Source organism: Rhopalosiphum padi, chromosome 2 (assembly GCF_020882245.1).
Source record: "Rhopalosiphum padi isolate XX-2018 chromosome 2, ASM2088224v1, whole genome shotgun sequence".
NCBI classification, from domain to species: Eukaryota; Metazoa; Arthropoda; class Insecta; order Hemiptera; family Aphididae; genus Rhopalosiphum; species Rhopalosiphum padi.
Window position 1 is genome coordinate 62,102,248 of NC_083598.1, and position 13,988 is coordinate 62,116,235.

Here is a 13,988-nt window from a genome sequence, read left to right on the forward strand (position 1 = left end):
CGGTCTCGCCGTACATACAGCGCGAACCGCGATGCGTGTAACACAAAACATTTCGTTTACTAAATGCACCAGAGCACGAGGTGTGTTTACGCGTTGCATGACCTCAACGTCCTTAACAATGAGCCACCGCGACTGTCTAGAAAAAAAAAGTAGGTCTGTCGGTAGCCGTCGTACACGGAACCACTTTTCTCGTAAAGTGGGGCATAGCACACAAACGACGACCGTCGACCGGTCACCGTTGCATATATTATTACCGAGCCTCTCGTGGCGTACGAGTGTGACGTTACATTTCGATACATTTCCGAAACGCCGCAAACGCCCACCCGATAAAAAAAAAAAAATATAATTTTATAGCCGGCAACGATACAATAATATAATACATTATCTAGGTACTGCTATATCGTCCTCGGTCTGCGTTATCCTCAGCTCGGAATATCCTTTATCGAGACCGCGTGCCTGCTGGGTAGGCAACTATGTGTAGGTACACATAACGACGCGGCCGAAACCTTAGGACGGGATTGCGAACGACAGTTAATTAAATCTCGTTATTTTCTCATTTATATCGTGTAAGCCGCGGTTTAGATATGAAAAGTTCAAATTACGGTTATAATTACTTTTATTTTTCTTGTCACGCGGGTTTCGTAACAGTTTTTAATAGTGCATAGGCCCCCGATATTAAACTGAAAAAAACCGTGTTCCGGGTGGTGTACCGCCTATATAGTTAAACATCTTTATTTTTATTTTTTCGTCCCCAGAGTGCGTCTGATCCGGTTGACAAATAACAATATGCGTTCATAGTTTTTTGTGTATGTGATGAAACAAATTCCAGACCGATTATACGTTATTACAGAGCGCGTGTACGTCAAAACTGTTCCCAACGATTTATTCCAGATTAACGTATTATATTATATATTATAGTATTATTATCATTATAATGTTCGTTGCGTTTGTACGGTTGTTTGGGGAGAAGGGGTCGGATATTGTGTGTCAGTATACATAACGGTTCGTACCATCTCCAATAACCAAGTTCGAGTGTGAGCACTGAACACCGTCAGACTCTGATAACGTGTAAAAAAGCATACACCTTTTCTGACCAATTCACCCATCGTTGCCGTCCGCTTAGCACAATATCGATCAATTCACCTTTGCACGGTAGTCTCTCAATTGTACCGACGAGGGCTGTGTTCGGCGGTTTTGTTGTTCTTCCACGAGTGATGATTAATTTTAATTTTTAATACGCGAATTTAAGTTCGATATTTCTGAAGAACGTCAAGAAGCCCGAGACAATCCCGGACAATTTCGGCGTAGAGTAAGAGTGATTTTATTATATTTATTATATCTATATTTGGTTAAGTGTTGTTGAAAGCATGGTTTCGGGTGTTTTTTAGAACTTCAATAATATTAAAAAAATTCATTTAGTAATTTAAGGATTGAATCAAGATCAATATTTAATTTTTTTTCAACTTACGTAAAACGATTTATTCGATAATTTAAATACTTAATGTTATATTCTTTAATAAATATGATAGGTATAAGACATTCATTTTTATGAAGTAATTTAATATTGTATTATTTATGTTAATTTGATAAACATTAAAAAATACGACGAATAATAACATGAAAACATGTTTTAAAATGATCGACCTTTAATAAATTTAAACAAAAATATATTACTTTAAAACTACAAATGCATTACGTAATAATTAAAATATATTTCATTCAATAAATTGTCTTCTTAATTGTTTTTTAACATGTTTTAAAATTTTAATTTTAATAATATCAAGTAATTGTATTGACATCAGTAAAAAAAAGTAATTGGATAAATATTTATTTCAAATCTAAAAATATCATGAAATATAAATATAAATAAACCATTAAGTATAAAAAGTATAACAGTGGTTTAAATATAAGTTTATAATCTCGTGACTAAGGATAAAGTTATTATCGACATTTAATTATTTTTCATACATATAATCTAATAAGATTGATGTTTTCGATATTATTACTGTGAACCACCAGATATATTATTATCTTTTTATTCAGGATGTATTAATATTCTAAACCTAGTAGGTTCTTTGAACTACAATCCATTCGGATAAAACGATATGACTCATCGAGGACAAGAGAAAATATTTGAAACGGTAAAATCATCTGAACGAAGTGTGGCTATATAAAACTTTCTCGAGTGAAAAATCTAAAAATACAGTAGTTTTACTTCAAGTATAAATTACACACGACTGTTTAACTCACCAAATAATATTTATTTTTTTATTGTGTTATTGATGACACGTAATAATTGTTTTTTCTGCAGATAAGAATTACGATAGACTTTACTCATGAATTGCTATTTGTAAGAGAGAGAAGCAGACAGTTTGATAAGTATCCAAAAGTAATCCGTTGCTATTAGTCGCAACCAGCCTAAAATTAATCGATTAAACCTATGGGATAGAGTTCCTTAGCCGCTATCTGTTTTAGCCCTTTGTTGTAAAAGATATAGTAGCAAATAACTTTTGCGTTTAATGTCAGTCCATTCGTTTCGGCTAAAGCGCACTTTTTACAGCTCCGCCTTCCGCTCAAAGAGATTTGCAGGCTCTTCAAATATAAAGACGTAGAGTTATTGAGTTATTCATACCCAGATGGCAGAAGGATATACATATACAAAGGACAATTAATTAAGTCCGTACATTCGTTAAAACACTTACGTGTATGCTTTATACGTTTGTATATTTATTTCATTATTATTACTTTTATTCGACGCGTACCTGCTTTTTACTGTGAGAATTGTTCAGATTTTTTTAATATTACCGGGGTATAATAACAATACTATTGTTGAACCGTATATTTCCTACCGTCACAAAATTGTGTGTAGGTATGTAAGTTATACAAGACGTGTTATGAACAAAGTTTGTCAATTCTGTTGAAATATGAACACACAACACCGCCACTACCATTTTGAAGTTTTATTATAAATAAGCGGCAACGCTCATAATATTGTTGTAGTGTCGACATGCGAGAATGTGTAGTCATATTAAAACACAGACATACCGGCAACATGTACGATTTACTAGAGTCTAGAGTACACAATTATTTTGAAAATTATTTCTTTTTAGTGACTTTTCGGGACGTATTTCCAATTGTCCAGTTGCCCATAAATAAATAAATTCGATTCAAATATTAGAAAGATGTAAAATCGACTTTTACAATTTGTATAACACAATTTTATTTTTGCTATAAATTAAATACCAAATGCATTATCTAAATAGTAAACTTAATTCCTAAGATAATTTAATAATGTGTATACATTCATACCCATTTAATAAAATAACAATATTGTGTTATTATACGTGTGATAAACGTGTTGCATGTATAAATACTCCATCTAATATAATACAATATGTAAACTTGTATAACATATGTAAAAAAAAAAACCCCGAGTAAGCAGTTATTGCCATATTATAAAGTAATGCGTTTTTAAATCAATGATTATTCTCTTTACTTATGCACTCCTAAACAGAAGCATTATGAACAAAAATCCTTTAGTTTTTTTTCTAAATTTTCTATATTATAATCTAATATGAATTATTTCTACTTATTTATTCTAGAAAACTTTTCTCTATTAGAATACTCACTTCGTGTTGACTCTCATTACATCTAAACTAATTTTTAAAGTTGAACTTAATTCTGTACCCAAAGAGAACTTTTATTCAATTTAAAAAATTAACATATTCATAAATACAACTTTATTCTGGTAAAGCCCTTAAAAATAGTTTATATAATTTCGTTATTTTTTTAGTTGTATTCTATGTAGACTACATGTGATAACAATATGATATTTTGTTTTGATAAGTATCTATACTGCAGTTAAACTTTCAAAAATGTTTTTAATTTTAATATAGACATTTAATTTAAAAAAGTTAATTTAAATAGAAATTATTGAATAATATATGTCGTAAAAAATAAATGTATATTATATTATGTTTATATAGATAATATTATTTATTTTATCTAATTTTATAAAATAATTAAAAATGAGCTAAGTTAGGGTACCATTATTATAAAATTTTATTCTTAAGCATTGCTAAGGCATTTTATTCAATATCTCATTATAGTAACTTTTGTCAAAATTTATAACACATTTTGATATCTTTTTAAAAAATAAAATCATATATTTCTAATAGATCCTAAACTATCTGAAATTAAATGTTGTATAGTGATCCATTTGTAGTTAGGTAAAGTATACCACAAAGAACAGTATTAGGTTCTATATTATTTTGAATTTGTATAAATTATTAACTGAATTTATACAATGTACATAATAATATATTAGCGTTTGCAAATAATATTGTATTATGTTTTTATTATTGGACTAAGTTAAAAATGAAATATAATTTATCTATATCAACAGTCAATAAACAATATATTAAAAATAGTGTAATATTAAATAAAAAAAACAAATCAGTACTTATTCCATTATTTGCCTTATTGAGTTTAAACACACCAGATCAAATTACAATTTAACTACACGGTAATAAGAGTAAACGAAAATATATTATTAATATAATACGTAATGAAATGAGCATTTATTTTACTTAGAATCAATTCCAAAAATTGTTCTTAGGAGTAATATTTAATTAATATTTAAAAAGAGCGCCTTACATTGAAATTGTAATAATGCGCATAAGGAAATGTTTCTATACTTGTTTACAGATTTGCGTAATATCCTAGTTATTACTAGTTTTAAAATAGTTTATTTTGTATAAATTCAATCAATGATCATACATGGTATAATTTTATGGGTCTCTAAAAATATATTATAATATCTATAATTTTTACTTCTTAACAACACAATTGCGCAAATATTAACTTTCAACAGCCCTTTGGCCAAACACAATATTAGAACTAGAATATTTGACATTTTACCCTAAAACAATTGAATAATTATAATTAGATTTATTTGTTTTTTAGTTACAAATAAATTTTTCCAAAAATGGCTGAAACACAATCAAATATCCAAGAGTTTTTTAAAAATAAATCTGTCTTTGTCACCGGAGGTACCGGCTTTCTTGGTAAACTAATCATTAACAAATTGATTAGATCATGTCCTCAGATCAAACATATATATCTACTTGTAAGGGACAAAAAGGGGAAAAATGCGCAAGACAGACTAGAGGATATATTTAAAATGCCGGTATGTTGTATGATTAAATATTTTTATTTTGTAAATAATTTTAAATGTTACATGATATCGATTTATAAAACTAGATATTTAAAGACATCGATGATTCAAAATTAAAAAAAATTATTGCACTCAGAGGTGACTGTAGCCAATCAGATTTGGGACTATCTATCGAAGACCTGAATACGTTAATCAAAGAGGTAAATGTCATATTTCATAGTGCAGCCACAGTTCGGTTTGATGAACGTCTTGATATTGCAATTGGAATAAACGTAATCGGCGCCAGAGAAATCATAAAACTTGCTCACAAACTTGATAATCTTGAGGTAATTATTTATCATTTTTAAAATATATTTACCTACAATCGCTTTTTCGAAAGTCTATTTACAAATAACAAACACAACACTTTTTTTTTTTAGTCGTATTTGCATGTCTCGACGGCTTTCTCCAACTGTCATAATAAACGTATTGAAGAAAAGTTTTATAATCTACCATATAGCTATGAAAAACTCATACATCTATACAAAACAAAAAGTTCAAATATACTCGAAAAAATGAAACCTTTGTAAGTATTAAAATTATATCATTATCATTTTATAGTACCTAATGATTATTCAGTTATATTAGTTTATTAAATTATTTTACTAATACATTTTTATTTAATTTATCTTGTATTTCCGCGCTGTTTTATACATAATAACTAAGCAATATTAAATCCACAGTAGATAAATTACAATAAATTACGATTTAATTTCGTTGAATTTTCGAAATTAATTAAATATCATAAACACATTTCCGCATTAGTATTATAATAACAACATACCTAATTATTGCGAGTCAAAAGTACGACAGTTATTATTATAAGTTTTGATTTTACTAAAATTGTTTTATTGTTATTTTTGTCTTAAACATATTTTTAATCTGTCGGTACACAAAACCCTAATATAATATTATTGGCATTATAAATCTAGCCTATTGGGACCCATGCCAAACACTTACGTCATGACGAAAGCGGCTGCTGAACAACTGATAAAGCGCGAAGCCAAGGGTCTTCCCGTCACGATAGTCCGTCCGGCAATCGGTAAATATTTATAAGAACGACGTGGAAATGCAATATTTTTTTTTATACTCATACATAATAAACGATTATTATTATCTGTAATAACGCGAACGCATTTTTTTCTCTATCGCAATCGCAGTGACAGCGACCGCCAACGAACCTCTGCCGGGCTGGATTGACAATTTGTACGGACCAACGGGCATCGTGACTGGCGTGATGACGGGGATAATAAAATCTCTGCCATGCGACGTAAATGCCGTCACGGATCTGGTGCCGGCCGATTTGACTGTGAATGCGCTAATAGCCGCGTCCTGGGACACAAACGTCAGGTACGACGCATGATAACGGTCCTTCGCGACGACGGCTTTAACGTTATTATATTCGTACATAATAAATACGCCTCTCGCCGCACAAACGGCTTAAAATACATTATATATATATCGTATGATATACGTGTAATTTTTTTCCGAATAAACGAAATTCCGTTGTCCTTACATAAACAATACGTTCATATTTCTCCGCAGACATCGCAGTACCGAGCTGAGCGAATCGATCGAAAAACACACGGAAGACCCCCGCATCTACAATTTCGTGTCGTCGCCCGAAAACCCGTTGACTTGGGGAATATTTTCCACGACCCTGATGTACTACATCTTGCACCGGCCCACGGCCAAAGCCATGTGGTATCCGACGTTGATAATGAACTCGTCGGTGTTTTTACACAAGATCACCGTGCTGGTATTGCACTATCTACCCGCGTTCCTGTTGGATTTAGTGTTCATTTGCACTGGAAATAAACTCAGGTTTGTCGAATTGGTTTTTTTTTTCCGCCCAGGCGTGGTATGCGTATCATATCATAATAATGTTATGCAACAGTTATATTCACGAGTTACTCGGCATCAACGAAAACAATATTATACTAATATCATTTACCGTATACGATTTCAGATTAGTCGATCAATACAAGAAAATAGGAAAATTCACTGACATACTGGAATACTTTTCTACGAGGGAATGGATCTTTTGTAATAAAAACGTACAAAGTTTGTGGAACAATTTAAGCAAAGACGACAAAACGCTGTTTCCATTTGATATAAAACAGATGCATTGGGAAGAGTACTTGGATACATACCACAAAGGAATAATGACATTTTTACTCAAAGAAGGACCGGACAAGTTACCGGAGGCCAGAAAACGTCTTCACGGGTATGTCTTAATACTATATACTTAGTATGGCTACAATATAACTGTGCTATCTAATACCTACCTACAGTACATATGTTCAAATAAATTGATCATCTCAGAACTTTTATTCTTCTTAGTATATCTAAATTAGGTAATAAAGTTTAAAGTGTTTTTTTTTTTCATGATCTATCAAACACGATTAAACTGTTGTATTCAATTTATTGAAACATCGTAACTTTTAACTTTTTTCTGCGACGCAATAGAGATTAAAATTTTACGTAGGGTAAAATTATATTCTGGAACTATGTACCAATAATTTAAATACCATTTATATCTAACTTAATATGATAGTTTTTTTTGTAAATAATAATTGACAATTCCAATTAAAATCGTTGCTTTATATTTGTTTTTTAGTTTATATATTTGTCATATGATCTTCAAAGGTGCAGTCTACATAGGACTCGTGATGTTATTATGGGTGATTTTAAAAAGAATGTTTTTAGCTTAATTGTGACTAACATGGATGTATGTACTACATGATTACAAGTAAGCTTGGATTCAATTTTAATCACATTAAACATATAGCTACCATGAAGTACAAGATTCAGTAAATATGTTTTACAAGTTGTTATCCTTTTTTGACAAATCAAACAAACCATTACCTATTTAATTTTGTGTACCTTAATTTATTGTCATATATTTATGTATAATATATTTATATTTTTTTTATTGTCAATTTCAAATCTAAATCGAGTTATATTCATAATTTAAGGAGTTCCTGATAATTAATCAATTAAGTTTTTTTACATTAGATAGTAAATGTATAATATTATGTGTTAAGTATTAATGTAAAAATTGTATTACATTTAAGTTACATATTAATTATATAGGTATTTATTTTATATATATATATATTTGTTAACTCAAAATGTATTATTCTGTAAGGTTAGATTAAATAATTTATTGATTCGTTTATCATTTAAAATTATTTTTAGAACTCAAAAATTATTAAAAAATATTTATTTTAATGTTAGATATTATAAAATAAATTATAAAGTTTATAGGTAATATGTATATATATAATAATATTGCATTAATTATTATATTTGAAAATCATAAGCAATTTAGCTAAAATGAATAGAATTTATAATAATTAAATAAATGTTTATTATCATTATGGTAATACATATCAGTGTCTAATTTAAAACATACATGTTCATAACAAATAGCTCTTATTAGATTAATTAAATAATACTGTTATAGTTGTTATACTTTATAATTTATACTTGTATTGTCTTAAAAATTCTATTGACTTAAACCAAGTCGTGTGTAAGAGTGGAAGCAATAATAAAATTATGGATATCTTGTCTAATAACAATACAATTAATTAACTTTATAATATTTTCTTTTAGGCTACCATTAATTTTCCAATTTATTGGATTATTTGGCTTATGATGTGCAAATGATTTGTAATAACCACTTGTCACTCCGATACTGATACCTATGTGTAAATCACTATTATATTTAAATATAATAGTCTCAATAAATGTATGTAATATACTGTATGATAGAAAATTTAGATATAATATCTTTGTTAATTTCTCCAATATTTGCGTAGTAAATTTCTTCTGCGTACACCTATTATATTAATGGAACACTGGTTGATGCGTTAAATTCTAGATAAAAAAATAAGTTTATGATTTATGAAATTTATAGGTACAATTGATAAATTTCTATTTGCATTGTGGAAAGGAAATTCTTAATAAAACATTATAATATTTAACACTCACTGTTATGTTTCTTTAAAATTTTTAGTTAGAACATATGGTATATTCTTATTTTTTTAAAACATAAATTTCTTTTTATGTACTTATATTTCCGTCAATTACAGTTAAGATTACAACTTCATAGCTTTAAACTGTGGAAAATTCTATACACATAAAATTTGTATGTTGATTCTTTCTGTAAGGTCCTAAAATAACATATTTTTAAAAATATTATGCGTCAATGAAGATAGTGTACTCTATTATATTGATATCATAAACAAAATATTAGACCCTCGATAGAAAATGAGAAAACTATAATATTATTAGCATTTTGTATAAGGTTTTCATTATTTTTTTATTTAGCATGCTTATAATAAATTTAGTAGTTGATTGATTTTCTTATGAAAAAGCTTAAAATAGCTATGAAATAATATATTCTATAAAATCGAAAAGTCGAAAATAAATATAAATACAATATTTTTTAAAAATAATCGGACAAAATTCGATATTTAAACGAAAAGTAGTAATTTTAATTATTTTATCGTAATTTAAAAAATATGATTCGTCGCTACTTTTAACATATTATAGTATAATATTTTAAACCCACAATAATATTTTAAAATGAAATATTTTCATAAAAAATTAATTTAACTTACTGTTTTATTTATAGTAAAATAAATTACGAATAGTAATCACATATTTATTATAGAATATCTTAGAATAATATTCTTACAAGCCGACAGCTCTCAAAATCGTTTTTCATCATAATATACAAATACAATAATTTTTTTCTAGTTTAGCACATCCATTACCGTGACCTATCCCGTAATATAGAGAAGTAAGTACACTGGGCATACTATACAGTAGATCGAGTATCCTGATTTTTTTTACTTTTTACGAGTATAAACTAATGTGATGTGACACCAAATATGAAGAACTACTTGCTACTCATTTGTTGTTTGTTCTTTTTATTATTATTGTAATATTTAAAAATAATTAAATTAAAAAAGACTATTGACCGAAAAATTATTGACATCTCCAACAATGCAATAACAACACATGTACAAACAAGTTATTTATTCAGATATTATACGATTTTATTGTTTCAATAAAACCAACTGTACGTATACATTTTATGTATGCACTATATTTTCTACAAGTTGATACAGAGGTACCCTTTTCCTCCTAGAACAAGCCCTACTTATATATAGATAGTGAAATTAATAAATCACAAATGGGGTGTGTGAAACAGTTTCACTGGACATCAAATTTTAGTAGTATTTCTTCTTAGAAAACTTTTACCGACGAGACGGGATAAAACAAATGTTTTATTTCTTTTTTAAAGCCGAAAAGGAAAGTGAGGTTTTCGGTGAAATATATTATCTTGTGGTGGAGATTTAAATCTACCCCAATATATGTACAAGGCTACGCACATAAGCCACAAGGATTACAAATTACCACTACATAAATGTGTAGTTAAATTAAAAACTCCAAGTAATGAACTTTGAGTGTTATAGTATAAATTCACGTGACACGTTGAAATTTTAACCTCTTCTTAAACTAAGTACGAAACATAAATATTATAGTATGTGTTGAATTAAAAATAAACAATGTATATATTAATTGAATGCGTGCATGAATTTTCCATAAACTTTTTATCATAAATATATTATGCTAGTACTACACTGATTATCCTATTAAAAACACATTTAAGTCACAGTTTGAATTAAGTCCTGATGCAACCTAGTAACTATATAACTATAAAATAGTTTCTGAAAATCAATTTTTAACAAAGAATGCTCATTCACATATCAATTATACATAACTCACACACGTAAATTACAAATATTATAGGTACAAGATTTAAGAACAAATTAAAAACAACAATGTTTAAACCTATGAGTTATATTATCCAATAGTCATTAGTCACTCATTACATAAATACGTGATAGTTTAGTTTTAATTATCTATACAGTCCTTATAGAAATATATTTAATTGATCTCTATGATATGTGAAAGATGGAGCCTGTCATTACAACCCAGGAAGAAAAACACTCAATAGACGCCTGCGGCTTTGACTTCCTCAGGACATTATTTTAACGGATATCGAAAATTCATCATCAGAAAATGAAAACCAATACTAATAAGCTAAACTTTTATCATACTAATAAGATCACTGTAAATACATTTTATAATCATCATTATTAATTCATGTTTTAATTTTTACAATTTATTGTAAAACATTATACTTTTAATAGCACAAAGTATTCTAAACATTTTAAATCTTAAATTAATCAAAAGATAGAAAATTTGATTTCAGTATAATACACTCATGTAATAGACAACAACACTATGTGAATGCCGAATGGTATGGATAGTATGGTGTTCTCGCAATGCAATAAATTAAAAACTATATTAATAGTTTAAAGTAGCATAAAAGATAGGTATCGTCTGAAACAAAAGTTTGTGAAAAATATGAATTATTGCAAAAACATTCCACCGTGATGGTTGTAAAGGTATGACACAAATTGTAGATATCCCGGCGTATTTCTAAGCCGTGAAAAACATAAAACTGACAAAACTAATAATTATTGTGAAAATTACTAATTTATATTTAGTCGAATTGCATCATCCAATATATTGTACGTATGACGTCTCTGATCAGACAATATGAAATATCTATCCATAACTAATTACGTATGTTAATTGTTTCAATCATTAATGAAATAATTTAATAATGATTCAAAGATTTTTGTAATTAATATCGCTATAATAATCCTGTCTAACAAGTTATACTGCTGCATCCTTGCAAAGTGACTTATATTATCTGCTTGTCATGTTTTGGTATTGTCTATTCAAATAATATGTTTATTTTTAATTATTTTATTGAGATTGTAAATTATAAATGTTTTAAAATATAATTTCAGCAATTATTGTTTTACGTATTATTGGTACCAATCAAATATCTATGACAAATATAACAAAATTGAAGGTTTAATAAATATTTTATCAATTTTTTTTGCATTTGTTATTGTTACAATAAGTAGGTACTTTGTTTTTTATACATATATATACATATTATTTCATCGCAAAAGTGTGATTGCGTAATCAATTAAATAAATCTTTTGGACAATAGTATGTAATATATTTAATTATCTACCAACTTTATGAATATTTAAAATAGATACAAGTATACGATGTTCTACTCCCGAATAAATTATCCCTGATTATTAATCCCTATTATAATATATGCGATAACGAAAAGTTTTAGATCCCTTTAGTTATTTTTCGTTAAATATCTCATTACGTATAAATGTGTACATAAAAGCTAAAATATCTATAAAAAAAAATTATGCATTTGTTATCGAGCGATTTTTATGTTCCTAGAAAATAAACTTAAAAAGAACCTTATATTAGAGCTTTATATTTGAGGCTTAGCTAAAAAAATTAAAAATTTTACATATTTTTAACTACAAAAAAATTTAAAATACTTGTGATTTTTACGATAACACGGCGCTTTATATAGGCAATTCAGCTACACCACTGATCGTGGAACTATTTTATCTGTATCATATATTTTATCACTATGCACCTATAGTTCACAATAAAATAAAAAATCTGATATGACTTACAATAAGTTCTATATTATACACAAAAAATAATAGAAAGTAAGTACTCGTAATAAATAGTAAATACTATAATTGTAATCTAAGCAATGCTATAAATAATTACAACCAATGGCAAATACCTCCAAGTTGAAACCATGAACCAATATAATTAATTACGTCACATCAATTTAATATAATAACTGATTTTACATAATATTATTTAATATTTTTTAATTTATAAATATTGTGCTACATAAATTATTTTTGAATTTTACAATTATTTATGCTTATTTAAGTACAACAGCATATAATATTTTATTTGTAATTCATATTTTCCAAATGACCATAAAATATTTTAAAAACTTTTCCATAATTTTTTCATTGCTAAATTTTAACTAATTTCGAACATTTTTAAAACTTAGTTTTCTTGTAAAATATGAAGAAATGAGCTACTGAATAACTTTTTGTTAGAATATTAATTAAGTACAAAATTTAAAAAATGTGTTATTGTTAAACTTTAAAAATAATTCTTTGGTTAGGTTAAATTTTAGGATAAATTTTGTATTAAGATTACTAAGCTTTTTTTTGTAAAATATATAGTCTAGTAAAATATATAGTTAACTTAACCTTGTACAAAATGTTAAGGTAAAATAAATAATAAAAAATAAAAAAATTTTAAAATATAAAAGTGAAAAATAAGCGTAAAAATTATTTTTTCATAGACACGTTAATCCTGCAATACAACAGAAAAAAGTGGTGAATACAATTTTATCCATTTATAGTTATTTGTTGAAATATGATAACTAAAATAGATTTTTTTTATACAAGTTAATTATACCACAGGTCAAACCTAACCCTATATTAAACCTTTTAATACTATTTTAATACCATTTTAAAACTATTATACATCCGCGATTATCGACGAAATTCTTGTGTCGTTGGAAGTATTTTGGAACGATTTTTAATTTCCAACGATAGCTGAGTTTTTGGTTTAATTTACCTTATAGTGGTGTCAACTAACACATAGATAATTATAGCCATCTGTCATCTGTGGTTCCATATAATCTATTTGATTTTGTACAACGTTAATTTTATTGTAAAAATCTGAACATTTTTTACGACATCATCGCTATGATTATTATAGTATTTTATATATATATAATCTGATATGAGCGTGATCACATAGTGAAATC

The 13,988-nt window shown here is 27.4% G+C and overlaps 1 protein-coding gene across 1 annotated transcript; it reads left to right on the plus strand.

The window, feature by feature from the left end:
* The first annotated feature begins 275 nt into the window (after positions 1-275).
* Positions 276-9,007, plus strand: LOC132921503 (putative fatty acyl-CoA reductase CG5065). The gene is made up of 9 exons (XM_060984560.1): positions 276-1,309; positions 4,966-5,188; positions 5,263-5,502; positions 5,596-5,741; positions 6,148-6,257; positions 6,376-6,565; positions 6,761-7,039; positions 7,185-7,442; positions 7,836-9,007. Exons 2-9 carry the CDS (start codon positions 4,988-4,990, stop codon positions 7,927-7,929), a joined length of 1,518 nt encoding a protein of 505 aa, XP_060840543.1. The 5' UTR covers positions 276-1,309; positions 4,966-4,987; the 3' UTR covers positions 7,930-9,007.
* The last annotated feature ends 4,981 nt before the right edge of the window (positions 9,008-13,988 follow it).